This window comes from Tachypleus tridentatus, chromosome 6 (assembly GCF_004210375.1).
Source record: "Tachypleus tridentatus isolate NWPU-2018 chromosome 6, ASM421037v1, whole genome shotgun sequence".
NCBI classification, from domain to species: Eukaryota; Metazoa; Arthropoda; class Merostomata; order Xiphosura; family Limulidae; genus Tachypleus; species Tachypleus tridentatus.
The window spans coordinates 86,011,733-86,034,565 of NC_134830.1; the positions used below are offsets into that span (position 1 = coordinate 86,011,733).

Sequence of the window (22,833 nt, forward strand, 5' to 3'; positions counted from 1 at the left end):
TGTGGAATGCATACATAAAAGTGCCAGCAAAGTCACCCACTCTGGTGGCTTGGAACTGAAAATGGTAAGGAATTCAAAACTCCACTGAAAGAAAGGTGGGCAAAAATGAGATAGAGAGACTGGAGGGACATCATCACAGGAGATAGTGCAATGAGTGACCCCAAAACCTTATTCTGAAAAGCAGACCATATCAAGTTATTCACTCAAGGCATTGGCAGGGATGGACAACAATCCTCTTCTGCTTTACCAATCTAATCCATAGGAGGTACAATCCAGAAAGGGCATCTTTATGGAACACACTATTGCGATGTAATTAACCATCAAGTGATCTTGTAAAATACCTCATCTCAATGGTGAGCATGCAAAGCCAAAGATGAGACAACAAGTCAACATGGCTGACATTGTGAGTTTTTATTTAAAAAAGCCCTGGTCAGGCACAACTTGCCACAGGACAGGATCTATATGATAAAAAGGAAGGGAAAAATCCTTAAAAAAAAGAAAAGAAAGAATGAAAATTTACTCTTTAAAGTTGCACAGAAACAGAAGTCTTGAGAATGGTCACAAATGGTAGACAAATCCCCATTGCTATAAAGTAAAGCCTGATATGACAAAGATAATGAGAGATGAATGAATTAGGAGTGGTCCACAAATTAAAATGTAGACCCAATTCATAAAGATAAAGGTAAAAAATCACAAAGTAAGGAGGATTGCCAGAAAGGTAAATATTCAGTTGCACATACTCAATTTTAGGAGTGTGTGCTATATAAGAATGAAGGGTCCTAACGAGACACAGAAGCCTATTCAGATCCAGTCTAGGATAAAGATGTGATATTAAAGAATGAGAAATGTGAGAAAATGGTTAACAAACCCCCCAGGCTGCCAATATTTTAGGGAGAAGAAACTATCAAGATAAAGAAGAAGATGGATTGGATAACAAAGAGTAAGTGAAATGTGAATGGTAAACAAATTAGACTGTCAATGTCCACAGGTCAAGAGAAGGAAATATATTTTAAGGGACAGATGAAACAAGTAGCATAATAAAGTAATTTAAGCATAGGTAAAATGAAAGCATGGAGGGCCACATTAATGTCCCAATCCAGAAGGGCAGGACACCTTGGATATCTCCAAATCCAGAAGAAACACATCAGTACAATCAGAACAGGGGAATGAAAACCCTACAATATTGGGAAAAACAGAAAACAAAATAGGGCTGTCCAACATGTGGAAAGAAAGACTGAAGACCCACAGTCATAGAGCCATTCTGACATGCAAACCACAGAACCTTGTCAGCAAGAAACCTCCTGTTAGCAGACCAACAGCAGAAGACTTTGTACTTACACTAATATACTTCCATGGAAGATGGCTATATGGAGCTAGCTAACAAGAAGGCAACTTGACATGCAAAACCAGATCATTTTGCCATGGAGTAGATAAATGCCAACTATGAAGATGCAGGATGGTTAGACAGGGATGCAGAGTGGGAAATTAAACTTGATGCAGAAAGGAGGGAAACAGAAAAGAGACTAGTGGTAAAAGGAGTATACAGTAGAGCCTTGGAAACCAAGGTTGTACTGGCCAATGTAGTGCAACCGGGAGGACCCAACAAGGAGTGGAGTGTGCCAGAGAAATTACCTGATGAAGCAATTGGATGGGAGTGTACACATAAAAGGTACTTGTGTGATTAATTCTTGCTCAAGACATTGATCACCAAAGCCTGTGGATGTAGTATGGGTGGCCAAAAGAGGGGTATCTTGGTACTAAGAACCACAGATAAGTATCCAACTGGTGAGAATCCCATTGGTCACAAAGGTCTCTGAAAACAAGAAGGTCTAATGCTCACTCTGTTGGATACATTCAGTCTAGACATGAAAGACAATCCATGATTAGACTGAAAGCACCTGCAGTAAGATGAAAGAAAATGTGCATGTTCACAATATAATACATCTAACAATCAAAAACACAGATCTCTGGATTTAGTGTCCTCTCGATGTTTGACAATTGCCAATACTGTAGAATTCTCCAAATAAGCCTTCACTAGACAATGACAGGCTAGAAGAAGGAAGTGATATAAAGACTGACATACAATTAAAAGTTCAAAAACATTAATATGAAAGATGGTTTCACTTGCAGACCAATAGCCTGAAGCTTTCTGGTGATTGACCCATGTTCCCATTCTTCAAAGGATACATCCTTGAAAAGATGAAAATCCAGACAAGATGGCATGATGAATTAAAGTTCCATAAAACAGAGACATAAAGGAGAAGCCAAAGAACATCTTATACTGGTATCAAAAGTCACCCCCAAATGAATTGAGCGAGTCAAAGGAATGTCCTTCTCTAATTTGACCCATGTTGGTAAATATGAGCGGCTGATACCTGCTTGCAATAAGCCAGTTGTCCACGTAATAATGATGTTGCATTTCACAGTATGAACATCATGAGAAATGGGCTGACTTTCAAACAAAACACAGAAAGAGCCAAGGCAAGTCTGAAGGGAACAGCTGAAATTAGTCAAATCTCCCCAAGATGAAAAAACAAACAAACAAACAAACCACTGATATTAAAGTCAGATATGTACTTACAGTGTACCATTAAATTTTATTACTGAAAGTCATATAGGGATGATCTTTGTATAACTATATCATCTATGTATTGTTTGCATTCAATTTTAGCACTGCCACCCCTACATCATTATACATTTACAAAATGTTTTTTATTACAAGTTTTGTGATGTTTCCCCCTAAGTGAAAGCTACTCATTTCTGTGTATTCTTCACTTCATATATGTATTGTTCAATGTGCAATGTATTGAGTATTCTACATGTTATAGTCATCTAATGTTCATCTATCATTGGCTTATAATTCATGTTGCACCCTGTACTTCAGCTTTTAAAAGGAACATAATTTTATAAGAAAGCTAACTTCAAGAGGTAATGATAATATCATTTACACAATAATTGATTTTTTTTTAAATTACTTCTCATTATTGTGACTAAAAATTACATTGTGTACTGCTCAAAAACACATTGAGTGGAGTTAGGTTTATGCTGACATCAGTGAAAAAATAGTTGTAGTTATTTTGAGCTGGTTTGCAGCTCAGCAATGGATTCTAGCCTTGCTCTGGGTTTTATTAGGTATATGAACAAATGAAAGTAAGTGAATCATCTTTTAAAGCATGCTTATTTATATTATGCTCATTGAATTCCTTAGCCATCCTTAGATATAAATTTACCAACTCTATGATGGTCAGCTAGATTGTATTGTAATTGAAGCACATCATACACTGAGCTGTATGTTCATTTCACTACTTTGATTAACGAGCTCTAACATGAATTTAGTTAAAGCTTTGTAAATCACAGTTTCAGAATTGTAAACAATTTTTCTCTGTTAAATTAAGAAATAAGTTGTATCATAAACCTTAATACATTTAACAGATTTTTAACAATATTAATACAATAAATATTTAGCATGTTGACTGTCTTCAAAGTTTCAAAAGGTATATGTGCTCAAAAACAAAATAAATTTATAGTAGTAGTGTTACCATATGTGAGATTATATTCACTAGTTTTTCATATCCTTACATTCAAATTATGTGCTTATTTAAATCAGTTTTAACATAGAGAAATTCTTTCATTTTAAGAGTGTTGTTTGTATTATGTAAATGTCTGTATCTTTGCAGTACAAAGGAATATGCAGGTTAAATCCCTAAATGGGTTGTATACCTATACAAATGAGCATTCCTAAAAAACCCAGTAATTCTTAAAGCACTGCACAACACATCAACAAAACACAATGTTATAATAAAAAATGACAACCTTGTAATAATCAAGAGCTTAAACAAGCATCAACTATGGATTTCAAGGAGATGGTAACTGGTGAACTAAAGATAATTTTAAACCTCAAGAATGTGGAACTCCTGATTCTCCTCAAAGTTTAAGCTTGTTCAAATGTTTTTGAAAATCACTAATTTTCTCACTTATTCCACTGATTTGAAAATATCCTTAAACAACCAATTAAGACCATAGCACCCATTACTAATTAGTTTGTACTAAAAATAATCATACTATTAAATACAAAAATATACTAATATATTTTTAGTATATTGTAATATACTAATTTATTGAGATCCATTTCTCTTGTTATGAAAATTTATCTACAAAACTGGTCAGAAAGTGTACCTTCTTTATTTATCTGTAATATTATTTAACATTATTTATCTGTAATACAAATAATTGTTCAATTAAAAAATAAAATCTGATGACTGAAATTAGTTTTTATTATGCTTTATTATAATAAACATAAATTATACAAAATTAACTGTATGTTTTGATATGGATCATCAGCTACCCTTAAAAACCTGTTTCAGTTGAACAATACAACTTCTAGAACAAGACTGGCCTAAAATAATCTAAGGTTTTGTTTCTCAATATGAGTATTACAACTGTTTTCTAAATATGTGAGTCCATGTAATTAGAAGGCTGGTTTAAAGCTTCGATATTTTATGATTTGTGGTTTATTAACTAGCTTCCCTATCGAAAACTTCAAAACTCCTATATAAAAAATACATAAATTTCACCATGGGTCAAATAGATCATGATTATCAACACCTAATACAATACTGTGATAAAGTACACTGAAGCAGTAAAAGGAAACAAAAAAATGTAAATCAAGTAAAGTGATGCAAAACTTTCACATATAAAAATTGAATAAATTTATGGTAAACATTTGTTACTTCAAGCCATAATGCAGTCTCCATTTTAATGAAAACCACACAGTACACATCAACATACAATCAATTCATAACTATACATCTAATATTGGACTGAGTGTTTTAGTTTGTCCATGACTTATCTTTTTAGTTATCTCGGAATTGTATAAATAAATATTACTTTGTTGCAAAACATTACACACCTGAAGATGGTGCAGTAATGTATGTTGCAACATGTGGTATTTATGACAGTTTTCCAGTCACATTAATTTTTTTTTTACTAATTTTTATCCTGTCCAGTAAGTGATTTGCATTTTATTCTAATTTTGAAACTGGAATCAACCTCATTTTTATAATTTTATATAAAATAATCATTATTTTTAAAAACTGTTAGTTGAACATAAGTACCAAAAAATTTTAAATTGAAATTGAGTTTATTTACATACTTTCCTCATCAGGCTGATGAGAACTAACATAGCTTTAAACTATAAAATCCATGTGATCAAAATACTGCACTTCTTATCAAATATAACTAAATTTGTTTTATATTTTAAATTATAACACTACAATATGAACAAACCTTGAGTACTATATTCAGCTGTAAATTAACTTATCTTCAAAACCTCATTTAATGGAAAGAATACAAAGATGTGTGCATAAATAAATTGACACCCAGTTGTCTATGAAGTTAATTATGTAAATGAATCTGAGATCCTGAAAAGAGTTTTAGAGTTTTACATAAGAAGATGTAACTAATGTGCACTTTCTTTCACTGATGTTAAAGTTATCTTCTCATTAAGATTACACACAAAAGATGCATTCAAAATTTGCAAGTTATTTTCTAATAAACTCAGTAAAAAGATTTTTAGTTGTGATGTTAAAATATCAAAATAAAGCAGTGTTCTCTTTATATTTTATTACAGTTACAGTACAAACAGTATGATGCTGCATTACTTTTTCCATGTGAATGATGCTCTAAGCAGTTTATGTTCATTTATGACCTTTGAATTTGAGACTTCAGTCTTTTTTAGTTTACAAAAAATTATAAATATCTTTCTCTTAAACTTGCAGAATCTTATCACAAATGAGATCACAAGAGCAAAGATATAATATATTTTAATAGAACATGTTTCTTTTATTTGTAAAAAATCTGTGGAATAAGTCAAACATTTCTGAAATTAGATGGTTAGTATCCAAAATGTAGCAACTGTAAAAAGAAAAGGTAAAATAAATAAACATAAAAAATATAAATTTTGAATATTTAAAGAAGATTAACATAATTATTCATGTTTTTAACAAGTCAAAAGCTGTATTTGAATAGCTGCTATTAATTTTCACTCTAATTCTCACTTGCAAACAAGTCATTAAAAATACAAATACACATTACCAACTCAATCTAATTCCCATAAAAATAGTTGTTTTTCATGCAATTTGATAAAATAAATAGTATCCCAGCTAATACTTTCTCTGTCATATCTTAGTTAACTTTATGATCTATGGTATTGTGTGAAAGGTCAAGTCAGCACTGGATACAGCAGATATAAATCAATTATTCTTAAATGAGACTTGGATAGTTGGAATAATTGAAAATAGTAATAACCAGAACATCAGTTTTGGTTAGTTATTATTTTTGAGTCATGGCACTAATCAATTAGGCTGAACAACTTTGAGTTAATCAATAATAATAATGATAATTCATAACAGCAATATTTGAGAAAGTTGGAACATTTAGAAATTAATTTCAATTGACTATTTTTATGACATTAATTAATTTAATCATTGTTTTGATCAACTGTTTATTTTACATGACAGTAATGAGTGTAATTGATGCTGATGGGTAAGGTGAATTACAGAAATTAATCATGTTAATTTCCCAGCTCTAGTGAATATCTAAAGTCAGGGGGTTCTCAATCAGGGGGGAAAAATTGGATCCCAAGTTGGCAGATTCAAACTGTTGGAATATTGATCTTTCTACAAACAACAATTCTACAGATTGTACATAACCTGTGAAATTGTAGTTTGTTTTTAATTTATTATGTGACATTCAATAAACTTTACTGAATATCACACATTAAATTAAAAATAAAGATTAATATTTCACTTTTTTATCTGTGGAAATATTCCATTTATAGTTATCTTTGACTTATTTTTGTTTTTTATTCACAGAATTTGGAGTCCATCAAGAGTGTCAAAAAAGAGAGTACGATGATTCATGTATTCAACATGGATTCATGTCAAGCATCATCAATGGAGAAGGCCTCAATGTGTTATTTGTAGCAAAGCTTTGTCAACTGATTCTATGAAACCAGCAAAGTTGAAGCAACATTTGCAGAATGTTCCACCTCAACACAAGGACAAAAGCTTTTTTGAATGTCACGGGATTGTTCTCAGAAAGATTAATCTGGATTCAACAGGGCCATTCCAAGAAATGAACCAAAAGGTTATTGAAGCTTTTTGTGTTGTAACACTAGAGAAAGCAAAGCAGAAAAAAACTATATATAATGGGGGAAACTTTGATCAAACTTTGCACTCTTAAAATGGTGGAAATTGTCTTGGGAAAAGGATTGGGAAAGACACTTGCAGCAGTTTCACTATTGAACAGTACTGTTCAAAGGAAGAGTAGTGAGGTGGCCATTGACATCAAGGATCAAGTTGTGCAGGATATCAAGTCTGCAGCATTTGGCTTATTTTCAATTCAACTTCATGAATCGACTGATGTGGCATCGCGTTCCCAGTTGCTGGTATTTGTAAGATATGTTCACTCAGTTTCATACAAAGAGGAGTTTCTTTTTTGTTCTCCTCTTGAAAACAACTACCAAGGCTTCAGAAAAGGTTTCATCTTTCTTGGAATCTTTTTGTTTAGTGAAATATGCTTCAGTAACTTTAATCTGTTAAGTTATTAGTTATGATTATTAAAAAAAAAAACTACTTGTATTCAAGTTTTAAAATCCATCAAAATTTCTGTTGCTATTAAATTTGTAAAACTATATTACAGAAATAATCCAAGTAAATATATATGTACTAGTATAAAAAAAAAAGATTTCCAATATTATATGCATATTATTTGGAATGCACCTTATCAGTCAGACAATCCTGGAAAGGGGGAAATGTCATCCTGACATATGGTGAAAAAGGTTCATGGGGCAAAAAAGGTTGAGAACCACCAATCTAGGGGAGTAACAAGCTTCTAATAATGTCACTACAAAAATGGTAATTTGGGCACCATTTTTGTACAAGATAAAAATCTCACACTTTACACTTAATTGTTTTGGTAAAAAATAAATAAATAAATGTTTGGAATTTATGTATCTTACTATCTTGTTTTTTTTTTTTGTTGTTGTTGTTATTCTAACCTAGTTGGACCAAGACTGTATATTACAAATTACCAACAGTTTTTAATGTAAAAACTGAGTTTACATCAGCTCGTATCCCATTTCTTTGGTCCTTCAACTTTTCCACATTTTTTACATTCCAAAAGAGTTAAATGTAAGAGATTATAGTAACACTAATGCTTCAGTGTACACAAAAGCTTGCTAAAATGTTGCACAAAACTATCTTGGAATTAATACAGGAAATTATATTTTTATTCTGAAGCTATTTTAATCAATTACAGATATCTTTCTAAATTTTCATATATTATTAGATTAATGTATCTGACTTATTTCTATAGATACACCCATTTTCATATCAACTAGTGCATATGCTTTCTCTAATAAATTCACAAATTTATATATATAATAAATATACATTAATGACTAATAAAGTTCTTACCTCTAGCAAATGAAACATCAGACTTAAAATTTGTTTCACATAAGGTTTCAAGTTTTCGTTGGCAGGAATACGATGAATTATTTCCAAAATTAGTTTTCGAAGTTGCTATTTAAAAATATACTTCAAGATATACATACATACATACAAGTTTTCAAATAATTTACTACATTTAAAGGATTTCACAATACAATATAGCAATAGATTTCACTTTAGAAATACACTATGATAAACAGACAAATTATACTTCTATAACATTAAAGACATTTAAAGGTAGTCACAGGCTAACTGGTTTGAGTATTGCTTTGACAAAAAGAAAATTATTTATTTCTGGTTCTACGTGCATATAATAAACAAGTTCCATTTCATAATAAGTATGAAACAGCAAGAGTCACAGAGTTTAATATAATTGTAATTTCCACATTGTGAAATAAACAAAACAGCTTGCATGTAGTACATTTTAGATATAGTAATTCATACTAATAAAATAAATACTAATTAATAAAATAAACTAATAAAATAAATTTATGACTGCAACCATATCATGAATATTTTGCATATTCTTTCTGCTAAAACTTGAAAAGTATTTATTAATTCACAGTTGGGTGGGTAGACTACATCTAACTACATCTAAGTTCAAATTATTGTGGAAGACAGCTTAAAAAAATTAATATGTTTAAAATTTTTTTTCCTTTCAAAACTTCATAAATTATTTGTGCTAGTAAGAGAATATATACAGATATATAGATGAGTGCACATAAAACAACTGAAAATGTAAATCATTCTTAACTTTCTTTACTATGAACACAAGTATTGTTTTAATCACCAAAAACCTTTCAACCAAAATACAATGATGTATATATGTAAATATAATTAAATTTCATATAAATACATATATTTTAATTATTAAAAAACTGTATTGATATTTTATGTTCACTATCTTTACTATAACCAATGTGTTTTGATAAAATATCAAACCAAAAGAAAACAGACATCTGGTATCCTTTTGTTAATTTTGGAATCATTTACAGAATTGTCATTAGAGAATACCTGAAGGTTATGCTCAGCCAGGAACTGTGGTTCTCCTTCTTGTAAGATCCTTAAGAAGATGCGCATAGCATGTTCAAGAAATGAAGGATACTGAGGAGATGCTACAATTGTCTGTAAAACAACATGAAATTAAATCTAACATTTATCTACATGTATATGATAAAGAAATTTAAAAATAAGTATAAATGAATTAAAAATTCTCCAAAATAACTATAATCTCAGCTTGCTCAAATGTTTTTTGTTTTTTTTCATGATAGTGCTATTAAGCAATGGGATAGAATATTACTGAATCTGGTATTTCCAAAAATACCAAGACCATTACTACTATTTTTTTCCACAAGTATGGTTTATTTTTTCAATTAATATGAAAATATAATTATTTTTTCTCTCACATTTTAACTTTAATGCAATGAAAGTTTCTTTTCACTGCCCATCTAAGTATTGATATGAACTTTGCTTGTTCCAATCTTTATACCACACTACATTACCCTTAACAATTTTAAACTTGTGACTCTTTACTATGCCAATGCTCCCTTTATACCAATTCTGTATACAAGTTTCCCATTATCATGGAGAGGAAGTGCAGGATAGTGTGAGAGGGTAAATATTATTGTAAACACATTATATGTGTATGAAAATACATACATACACTCCAAAACTTGTTCATCTTTTAATACCAAATGCATCTACTCTGGAAATATTGTAGTGCTCAAACGAATCATCAAAGCGCCAAATATGCTGATGCACATCTCATTCTTGGAATTATACGATTGTGGAACCAAAGCTACATCAAAGGTGTAGTGGCTAGGGTGTATGAACCTCATTGTAGTATAACTGTATTATGGTAATATGATATTAAGGGATCTGAAAGTTGAATGTTTAACGTCTTATCCACCAGAATTATGAAGAGAAAGCATGAAACACAAACCCTCACCCTAACCTGAAGAGGTACAAAATGCAACAAACCGAACTCAGAATATTCAACAAAGATTTAAGTCATCAGAATATTTTGCAGTAATCCACCATATTATCTAAATAGTATACTTAAAGTAATCAAATTTGTTGATTATTTTGTTTAATTTGGTAAACATAATTTTAAAAAACATGTTAACAAACATTAAAACTCAATAAAAACAGTGTATTTATTCAAGAGAATAATACCACAATTTTAAACTAAAAACCAAAATCAACAAATTATTTATATTAGCACTTAAACAATATCCAGTAATTCTCAAGACAGCTAGTATGGTAATAAAAATTCAACTGTTGCAAACTCTTTTTGTTAGATGGCCTAAGAAGGTTGAAACACTTATTAAAATTTCAATTAAAATATACATACCAGCTGTATTGAGAATAAATTTTTACTTCAAATGGGATTCTTGTCACCATTAATATCCAGTCATGTGACTTATTTATATAAACCTTTATCCAGGTAAATTAGTTTACCTGATGATAATGAAACTGTCTTCAAACATTGTACACTTTATTAAACTATAACATTTTCTTTGTTATACATTCAACCTCTTTCTAAACTGTAATGTTCATATTCTTTACCTTAGGTCTTCTCACTGGAGAAACTTTCTGTAGCATTTAAACATACATTATTTAATACACAATACTTTCACAACCCAAAAGTAAAAGAATGTTCAGATAAATTATATAAAAAACAGCCCCTAAATCTATACAGTGGTACCTTGGTTCTTGAACGACTCCCTTCTTGAACAATTCGGTTTTCAAACATATTGTTTGAGAAAAAAATGCCTCCGTTGTCAAACATAAACGCGGTTCCCAAACCAAGCTAACATGGCCCAAACCCCCAAAATAACCTGATTGATGACCCAAAAGATCCTTCAACCATTTTCAGCCCATGCCAAACTTGCCCAAAACATTTTACCTGCACCTGTCGCTGAGTCCACACCCCCGCTAAAATCTGCTGTGAACATTCTCATTTTTCTTTTTGTTTTGTTGTTTTTCTAAATATTCTGATTAAATAAGCCACCATGGGGTCAAAGAAGGATAATGAAAGCAGCAAACCAAGAAGAAAAGTTGTTAGAGCCACAATAGAGATGAAAAAAGATTTCACAGTGAAGTATGAGAGTGTTGTTCACATGTCTGACCTTGCTACACAGTTTGGTATGGCAAAGTCTACAGTCTGCACCAAACTGAAAAATAAAGAGGTCATCAAAGGAGCTGATGTTGCAAAAGGAGTGACAGTGCTTACAAAACAAAGATCACAAACAATGGAAGAGGTAGAAAAACTGTTGTTGATTTAGGTAAATGAAAAACAGTTAGCTGATGATAGCATTTCTCAGACCATCATTTGTGAGAAAGCAAAGCAGTTGCATGCTGACCTCCTGAAAAACACTCCTGGAATGAGTGCTGATACAAGTGATGCCTTTAAGGCTCATTGGGGGAAGTTTGAAAAATTTAGGAAGAAGTGGTGGGACATGGGGAGGGTTGTCAGTTCTAAGATGCTGCTGATAAATTTGTTAGGGAATTTAAGGACTATGTAGAAGTTGAGAGTTTTATTCCCCAACAAGTGTTCAATTGTGATGAGACAGGCCTCTTCTGAAAGAAAATGCCAAAGAGGACCTACATCACCAAGGAGAAGTCACTGCTAGGACACAAGCCAATGAAGGATAGGCTAACTCTACTGTTATGTAGTAATGCAAGTGGGGACTTAAAATTTAAACCTTTGCTTGTGTACCATTCTGAGAACCAAAGGGTTTTTAAGAAAAATAATGTCCTGAAAAGTAAACTAAATGTCATGTGGATGGCTAATAGTAAAGTATGAGTAACCAGGCAATTTTTTATGGTGTGGGTCCATGAAGTGTTTGCCCCAAGTGTAAAGAATTACCTTACAGAAAAACAGTTGCCACTCAAAGCCCTTCTTGTGATGGACAATGCATCTGCTCACCCACTAAACTTGGAGGACGGGTTGGTGGAGTAGTACAGTTTCATTACCGTGAAGCTCTTGCTCCCTAACACGACTCCTCTCATTCAGCCCATGGACCAGCAGGTCATATCAAACTTTAAGAAACTCTACACCAAAGCACTGTTTCAAAGGTGCTTTAAAGTGACCTCTGACACAGAGTTAACCCTCAGAGTTCTGGAAAAAAACACTTTAATATATTCCATTGCTTGAGGATCATAGACAAAGCCTGGAGGGAAGTGTCTTTGAGGATCATGAACTCAGCCTGGCAGAAATTGTGGCCAGACTCAGTAGCAGATAGAGACTTTCAAAGCTTTGAGGCTGAGCCTGTTGTCGAGGATATTATCTCACTAGGCAAGTGTATGGGCTTGAATGTGAGTGGTGATGATATGGAGGAGTTGGTGGAAGATCACAACACTGAGCTCACCACGGAAGAGCTCCAAGACCTTCAAAAATAGAAACAACAGAATGCAACTAAGGAAGTGTCTTCAGATAAGGAGGAGAGAAGGGAGGATATGTTCCTAGTTCACTAATCAAGGAAATGTGTGGAAAATGGGGAGAGTTACAAAGTTTTGTAGAAAACTTTCACCCTGAAAAAGCTGTAGCAAACCACAGTATAAACCTTTTCAATATCAATGTCATGTGTTACTTCAAAAACATTTTAAAATACAGGCAGAAACAAAACTCATTAGACAAGTTTTTAGTGAGAAATAGGTCCAGCGAGTCTCAAGCAGGTTGTAGCAGTGCAAAGAGACAGGAAAGAGAAAGAACCCCAGAAGGAGAGTTACCTGACATTTTTATGGAAGGTGATTCCCCTTCTAAACAATAATAATCCTCCTACTCTCCACGTTCCTCACCACCTTTCACTTACGCCATCAGCTCTCCTCAGCACAGGTAAAGTGCAGTTAATTTTTCATTTATTGTTTTTTTATTGTGTTTATAGTTTTTGTGTTTGACTTTATGCATGTAAGTATTATTATTTTTGGAGGTCTGTAATGGATTAATTTAATTTTATGGGCAAATACGTATGGAGGTCTCGCAAAATGCTATACCTCCATGTTGTATCATAAGCCTTCTCAGTGTCAAAGAATACTGATTCAAGATGTTGTCATTTGAGAAAGGCTTCTCTGATTAATGTTTCAAGTCAAATCAGGTGGTCCATGGTGGAGCTCTGTCATCAGAACCCACACTGGACAAGAGGAGTTTGTCTGATTTGAGGAATCAAATGAGATGAGCATTAACCATCCTCTCTAAGGTCTTACAGAGACAGGTCATCAAAGCAACTGGACAGTAGTTTGAAGGAATCTTCGAATCCTTCCCAGGATTGGAGAAAGGCAGGACAATAGCTTGGTGCCAGGCATCAGGAAAAACATTCTCCTACCAGATCTGGTTAAAACAACCAGAAGGATAGTAAGAGAAGCAGGAGATAGATGGTGCAGCATGTCATAGTGTATATCATCAGGTCCAATCGATGTACTGCCAGACCAATGAAGGGCCAGTTTGAGTTCCACCAGTGTAAAGAGATGATTATAATCATAGAGACAATCAGCTCAAAAGGAAACAGGAAATTAGGATATCAAAAAGGATGTACAGGAAGAGGTTGGTTGGTTTGGTGTTTTATGGTGCAAGGGAATTAAGCTACCTGCACAAAACATCTAGTAAAAAGTTAAAAGTAAAGTAAAATTATTAAAATTTGTAAAAAGGAATCAAGGTAAAACAAAACATTTAATTTTTGAATTAAAAAAGTTAAATAGTTCAAAATCCAATTTTTATATCTAGTTTATAGTAGTAAAGAGAAAGTACAATAATATAAGTTTTAAAGAACTTTCTGTAGCACAATTTTAATTATCATAACTTGCCAGGATAACTAAGTTCAAATATCAACCTAAGTTGGCCTTTTCAGTTCTGGTTTTGAGTTATTTGATTTTATGGCTCTTTTCAGAAAGTAATGCAAGTTTTAAAAGACTTATAGCAAAATTTTAATTATAATTATTATAATTTGCCAGGATGACTAGTGGATAGTTCAAACATCAGCATTAGACACCTGAAGTTGGCCTTTCCAGTCCTGGTTTCGAGTTACTTGACGTTATGGCCATTTTCTAATTTGAAACTGAACTAGATGTACTTTGATTCTTAAAATGGAATCAAATTAAAAAAACAACTCTCATAGCTGCAGAGTTCAGAATAGTGGAGAATACACAATTAGTGGTAAAAGTGCATGCAAACAGTTTTAGAAAGAGAGAAGTTAAAATCGTTTGCTGTGGAATATTGTGTTCAGTCTTGAGCTCTTTACTTTAGTATAGATTGAACTGTTAGAAAGGGTTCAGAGGAGGGTTACTATGATGGTGCCTAGGATGGTAGGGTTGCCATATGAGGACAAGCTGAAATATCTCGAATTGTTTTCTTTTGAAAAAAGAAGACTTGAGGGAGATCTGATTGAGATGTTTAAAATTGTAAAAGGAATTGATATTGTTGATCCATCAACCTTTTTTAACTATTTAACAGTAAGAACAGTAGAACTAGGAGACATAACTATAAATTTTAACAGGGTACGAGTCACCTTCATCTAAGTTTTATTTTTCTAATAGGGTAGTTGGTCTTTCGCATGGGTTGCCTTCAGGTGTTGTAAAGGCTTTAAATTTAAATTACTGTTAGAAAAATCTTGACAAGGATGTGAATATTAAGAGATGGCTTCAAGTGTTTCTGATGCATTTTTTTAGTAGATTTAGTTTAAAGTGTGGAACAGCCGAAATGGAGCAATAATTCTCATGTTGTCCCAAAACGTTACGTTGGAAAACCAAACGAACTATAGCATTCTATTCTAGTACCTTATCTGTATTTTGTGTTCTAAAATAAATATTTGAGAGTTCCATGCATTATGTTTTTGGATGCCCTGATAAGTATGCTTATAAAACAAAGAAAAACACCATATGCTCACTGCTCTCTTTTCATACATGCTATCCATGTGACTAGGAGCCACTTTAATGTCAGAAAGGGATGAAGAATGCCCCCCAGAAAACCTATGGTTCATATCACTACTTTTATTCACAGCATAGCTTATACTAATGATCTCTTGCAAAGTAAAAACATATGTGACCATTAATAGTGAAAATGAGATAAGCTTAGTTTCTTTAGTGATGTTATATATACTAAAAATAGACCAACAATACTGAGAACTTGAAAAATCACCTAGTAGCTAAGAAGATATAAAACATGTGATAATCCCATATACCACGTGTTAGTCCACTTTTTCAACATATTTTGCGATTAAATATGTACCAGTACAATTAATGTAAAGATTCACAGTAATCAGCTAAACCATTGCCAGAGTGATGTATAATATAAGAGCAGTGTTCCATTGCTAGCAGACATTTCTGTAAAACAAACATGAAGAAAATAAACAAATATGTATATGAATCAGTGATGTCGAGAAACCCACTTGTTGAGAAATTTATATGCAAAAAGGCTCGTTTGGGTTGAGAAAATATTTTACATAGAAGAGCGAACATAAAAAGTCACCTTCACACGTTTTCAAACACTGCAAGTCAAATAAACACAACATAACCATAGAAAACACTCAAATACTAAATAAAGAAACAAACATAAACAAATGCAAAATTAAAGAAGCCTTACTTATACAACAACTTAAACCCAAAATAAACCAATATAAAGGAACGCCTTTATACCTATATTAATATAATAAAATAAATAAAATTATATATTCAAACATCTAACACAGCCATCTACATTCCGACACTCAGTTACACAACCCCTTTCAAACATGTGGTCAGCTTCCGGTCAGTTACCTCTTTCTTTGTGAACCTGACGATGACCGAAGAAGGTCGAAACGTTGTTCGCTCTTCTATGTAAAATATTTTCTCAACCCAAATGAGCCGTTTTTGCATATAAATATGTATATGAATTATTAAAATTTTTATCTTTATACAGAATATAATATCCAGGCTATGACCCTGAAAGTGTAACTGTGATTTAATAACTAGAACTTTAAAAATTAAAACTCTACTGAGGGAGATTTACAATAAATATTTTGTAAATAAAAAATAACATTCTTTTAGATAATACTTACTATTTTATTAGCTTAACATGGTTGGAATTGTAAAATAAAGTGCAGTAAATGAAATTTATAATTTTTTTATATCACCGATTCAAAATTTGCTATTTTTAAACCATTTGAGCACATTATAAGTGACAAATATTTACAAAAAACAACACATTTGCTGTTTTGTATTTCACAAAATTCATCTACATAGGCCTAATATATGTGACGTTTCCATAGTTTTGTTTACTTAGAACAAAAAATAACTTTTAAAATGAACAACAACATCCAGCTAAATGTACATGGGGATTTATATTTATAGATAACGCTTCAAGATACATATATAAAATGTGACATATGCCACCTCCCTATTATAAAAGTTGACTACACATACATTACTTTACATTATTACTGACTTAAATACCTATCCACAAAAACAAGTTCAGCTTACCTCTAAGTCTTCACTTAGTTCTTGAGCAGCTTTCAGTTTGTTTTCATCCTCTGTTAAATGCATTTTATTCATGTTATTACCAACGTTTATTTCATATGGGAAGAAAACAGATATTCATCCATAAGCATAGAACTTCTATTTTTGCAAATATATACATTTAATGCATGCACATTTTTTTTATTTGAAACCAAGCAATTTCAATATTTTTTATCATCTTACACTTCTGCCTATTGTAAACCAGGATTATTAAGTCTCTATGTAAATCTGATCATGTAATAGTTATGAGAAACATAAAAATCTCTGAAGGTTCAATACTTTAAATGTTGTATGTGATCATGTCTCACTGTTAAAAATAAAACATTGTATAATATTAAATCTGTTATACAACAAACAGCTGTTTCAAAACTTCATATTGTTTATAAGTGAATACCTCTTAAAAAGCAAGTAGTAAAAATCCAATGATTTAAAATATAGGATAACCATAATTTTCAAATTATTTAACATACACTATACTTGCACCTTGTAAAACGTTACATATTGGAAGACATACCCTAATTTTGGAAAGACAATTTTAAGAAAAAAAATATTTTGATTCAGCAACCAACACCTTGAGGCAGCCTTGACTTTTTTCAATCTACTAAGGAAATACAGTTAAATACATCATATTCATTCCAGTATATCAACAATATTAGTTAAATTAGTTTTATGCTATTGAAAATACTTGTAATTGGTAAGTAATGATGTCATAATCTGTATGAGAGGTTTGCTTGTTGTTGTTTTTTTAATTCTGAGCAAAGCTACACAAGCGCTATCTGCATTAGCCATCAATAATTTAGCAGTGTAAGATTAGAGGGAAGACAGCTAGTCATCACCACCTACTGTCAACTCCTGGGCTACTCTTTTTACAAATAAATAGTGGAATTAACTGTCACATTATAACACTTCCATGGCTGAAAGGGCGAGCATGTTTGGTGTGATGGGAATTCAAACCTGTGACCTTCAGGTTACGAGTTGAATGCCTTAACCACCTGGCCATGCCAAGCCTGTATGAGAGGCCATTTTGAGCACACCCTCAGCTAACCTCTTGTCTAAAACCATTACTTTTCTTTTGTCTTGGAAGATGCATGGGCATTTTTCAAGGTATCTTTAAGGAAACCAAAAACAAGAAACATATTGATCTATGTATTATATGGATATTTATTATATTAAACTATAACTAGTACAACATTCTACAAATTGAGGACAGTGTTTTCTAAATATCAAACAAACCAAACATTAAAACAAAATAAGCTGTAAGTACTTAACCATATTTTATCATTATTTATCCTACGTTAGTAGTAGTACTAATGATCATCTTATCAACGTGCTATAATTTCACTGAATAATATAATTTGAATAGTTTATACATAAAGCTTCTACTACATCAAATAAAGTTGTATTTGACAGTAACTCTAAATAATCTACACTGTTTAGCCAAACATAATGCCATGAGGAAAACAAGCAATTCTTCTGCCTTTAGGCAGGTTTAATGGTGTTTGAAGAAATTTAAACTTACGGGTATATGGTTAGTTGGTTTGGTGTTTTATCTGCTATCTAGGCTATCTGCACTAAACAACTGGTAAAATGTTAAAATTAAAGTAAAATTATTAAAATTCATAAAAGGAAATTAAGGTAAAACAAAACAAAGTTTAATTTTTGAATTAAAAACATAAATAGCATTAAATCCAACTTTTACATCTGGTCTACAGTAATACAAGTTGTGAAGAATTTTCTGTGGCATAATTGTAATTGTCATAACTCGCCAGGATGACTAACAGGTAAGTTCAAAAATCAGCGTTAGTCTCATGAAGTTGGCCTTTCCAGTCCTGGTTTCGAGTTATATGACATCGTGGACATTTTCAAAAAGTAACGTAATAGAAGTTTTAAAAAGACTTGTAGCAATATTTTAATTATTATAACTTGCCAGGATGACTAACTGGTAGTTCAAACATCAGCATTAGATACCCAAAGTTGGCCTTTCCAATCCTGGTTTCAAGTTATTTTACATTATGGCCATTTTATAATTTCAAATCGAACTAGATGTACTTTGATTCTTAAAATGGAATCACATTAAAAAAAAAAAGTCTAATGTATAAATTAAAACAACTTAAATAGCATTAAAAAGATCAATGGCCTTCAAAAAACTATAAGGTGGACACCAAAACCAATGACACTGTTTAACATTGCGGATAAATATTGTGACAAAACATGTTTAAAAAGGTGCCATCGTTGAGAGTTGTAATGACAGCAAGACAATAAAATGTGGCTCATTGTGACCTGAGTGTTACACAGACAACACAATGATATAAAAAACTGACCACTGCAAAGTCTAATTAGGACAACTTCCTCTTTTCAATCCTTAAGGAAGCAAGATAGCCAAAGTCCAATAGAGAGTTTTATATTTGGAAAAGCTTGTTTTCACATTGCTTACTCCAAGTCAACTGCCAACTGGCATGGAGCCATGTCTTGAATATAAGACCATAGTCCATATATGGAATAGACACAGCATTGATAGTGCCAGAGCAGACAGATTTAGCTGCAGTGTTGGCAAGCTCATTCCAAATATCAACATGGTCTGGTATCAAGAAAAACTGGATAGAAGTAGATGTTAAAGAGAAATAGGTCAGTCGGTTTTGAATATTGGTGAAAACAGGGTGAGAACTAACGTGAAGTAATTCCAGGGCCAGTAGAGAACTAAGAGACTCAGTATGAATTTGAGTACTGCTTACCTTCTACGTGATCCAGGACAAGCGAAATGGCATAAAGTTCAGCAGTGAAGAGGATTTTGTGCACAACCATCAAACCACTGCAGAGCACAGAGTCACCTGATTTTAAATCATCTGTATAAATAAGGATGGAAGGATTATTTTAAAGATATTCAGCAAATAACAGACAGTATTTCCAATTGGGAATATCTGCTTTTTTCAGATGACTTAAAGAATGGTCATATTTGGGGACTGTAATTAGTCATGGTGGTATGGGCTGACCAGTAGATACAGCAATGTTATACAAAGATAGACCCAATTCATCCAGCTACACCTGGATATGAAAGTCAAAAGGAGCAATGGCAGATCATCTGTTCTGAAAAAGCATGACCTACTGAGGAAGGAAAACACAACCCCAGATAGGATGCTTTGGTCAGGAATGAAGTTCCAAAACATACAGTGAAGACAGTTGCAAATAGCAGAGGTACAAAGTAGGTTCATGAGACTGTTTGTAAGCTCTGAACTGGGAAAGTGTGGAAAGCCACAGTGCAGAGCCAAAGTCCTTGATGATGAATGGGGTCCAGCATCTTCACGGCTGAGGTCCTAGCAGAGCCATAGACCAGTGATTCATAGTCTGGTTTTGATCGAATAAGAGCACAATATATCTTTAGCATAGTACCTCAATCCGCTCCCCAGTGGTGAAAGAGAGGACATGGAGGATGTTCAGTGCTATTGTACATTTGACCCATAGCTACTTGATGTGTGGTATAAAGATCAACTTACAGTCAAAAGATAAGCCCCAATAACTTTGTCTCAGGGACCACAGGCAGCACAACTTTGCTAATAAACAGTTCAGGATCACAGTGAATACCCTGTTGGTGGCAAAAGAGCATGCAAACAATTTTAGAGAGAGAGGAAGTTGAAAACCATTTCTGTCGTCCACTTCAGTAAACAACTGAGGGTAGTCTGTAGCTGCATCTCAGTATGCATCATGTTCAACAACTGACATGAAATGTGAAAGTCGTCGACACAAAGCCCATTTGCAAAAGTAAGTTGTTCAGTGATGACATTAATCTTTATACTGAAAAGTATGACACTCAAAACACTCCCCCAAAGAACTCCAAGTTCCTGTGGAAAAGAACAGAAAAGTATTGAAACCACACAAACTTGAAATAACCTGTCCATTAAAAATTGTTAATAGAAATGGGGAAATGGCCATGTAACACAAATAAATGGAGATCTACAAAAATGCCATACCTCCACATTGTATAATAAGCCTTCTCAATGTTAAAGAATATTGATACAAGATGTTGTAGTTTGAGAAATGATTCTCTGACTGACATTTTAAATTGAATCACATGATCCACAGTGGAGTATTTTCATTGGAACCGATAGGAGTTTGTTTCAAGAACCAAAGAAGATGAGCACTAACATTCTCTCTGTGGTTTTACAGAGACAGCTCATCAAAGCAATTGGACAGAAGTTTGAAGGAATCTTGGGATCCTTTCCAGGGTTATAAAAAGGTAGGACAATAGTGCAGAGCCAGGCATCAGGAAGAACATTCTCTTGCCTGATCCAGTTAATAATAATCAGAATAATAGCAAGAGAAGCAGGAGGTAAATAGCACAGCATTTTCTAGTGTACATCATCAGTTCTGACCAATTTACTGCCAGACCAATGATGGGCCAGTTTGAAATCCACCAGTGTAAAGGGATGATTACAGTTATAGAGACAATCAGCTTGAAAGTAAAGAGATGATTGCTTTGCCTGAGTCTTGATGGCTAAGAAGCAAAAGTTCTAAAAAGCTCGCAAAAGCTTTCACCTAGAGCAAGGGTGGACAACTTATTTTTCATAGTGGCCATGGTCTACTTACATGAAAAGACCCATAGACTTATTCTTAACTGTGGCTAATGAAAACAATATTGGCCACACTATTAAAAAAAATAAAAAATAAAAAAGATTTTAGTTTCATCAAAATAATTGCATTTCAACTAACCTTCAATGTAAAAATTGATCGGGGGTCTTCATCAACAAGTTTCATGAAATTTGGCTTAATGTTTATGCTCAATAAGCATCTTAGCTCTGCCTCTAAATTTATGTCAATAAGCTGAGATTTGTATATAGACTTGAGAAAATCTAGAGTAGAAAATGTTAACTCACACACCCATGTGGATCTAAACATGGAAAAATAATTTTGAAATTGCTATCCTTAAACTTGGAAGACTCATTTATCAGAATAGTGAGCCACATCTCTCTGTAAATCCACACTTATTCAAAGACAAAAAAGATGTCAAAAAAGTCAAATTGAAATGGATCATTCCAAAATTCAAATATGAATTTCAAATATTTAAATTTGGAGAAACATGATTTAAATTTTTGAGACAGCATCAGAAAAATCATAGTCATTATTTTCTAGAAAACTCAACTTTGCAAAATGTGCCAAATAATTTTTTTTAGTTGTTTTGCAAGGAGGTTTAGCTTTAATTGAAATTAATGAATAGACTGTGATTGCTCGCTTATTAATTTACCTCTTCCCTGAAGCTTTGTATTCAAATTATTCAAGTGAGCCATCATGTTGCACAGAAAGTGCAAATCACACTGCCATGACAAAGTTTCAATTTCAGGGAAATTTTCAATCTTACTTTTTTAAAAAGATACTCTTTAATTTGAGGAAATATGGAAGTAAATTGTTCCAAGGCTTTTCCTTTACTTAACAATCTTAACTGTGCAAAATCAGTAAGTTCATCAAAAGTGCAGTCATTATTTTTCTTAAAAGACTCAAGAAACTGCTGATGGATGAGAGAACTTCCACTTTTAAAATAACTCACAATTTTTACAACAATGTCCATCAAAGTTTTCAGTTCATGTCTTTTAGACATCTGAGCACATAACTTTTCCTGATGCAAAATGCAATGGAAAGATGCCAGTATGGACTTCACATTATTTTCAATTAAATGCTGCTTCAAAAGAGAAACAAATCCTAATTTCGCCAGAGTCACGGCAGGAGCACTGACTATTGTGACAGAAACCAGTTTTTTTAAAATCCAGATTGAATATTTTTGATATTTCAAGACATTTTTCAAAGATGTTTTTCCTCATGTTCGATCTCTTAATCCACAAAGGCC

General features: G+C 32.6%; 1 protein-coding gene across 1 annotated transcript in view; it reads right to left on the reverse strand.

Moving 5' to 3' along the window:
- Positions 1–22,833, reverse strand: part of LOC143252952 (transformation/transcription domain-associated protein-like) — a 258,974-nt gene that overhangs the window by 207,163 nt on the left and 28,978 nt on the right. The window contains 3 exon segments of the mRNA XM_076505896.1: positions 8,478–8,582; positions 9,525–9,635; positions 16,965–17,014. Of these exon segments, the coding sequence (XP_076362011.1) occupies positions 8,478–8,582; positions 9,525–9,635; positions 16,965–17,014 (266 nt within the window).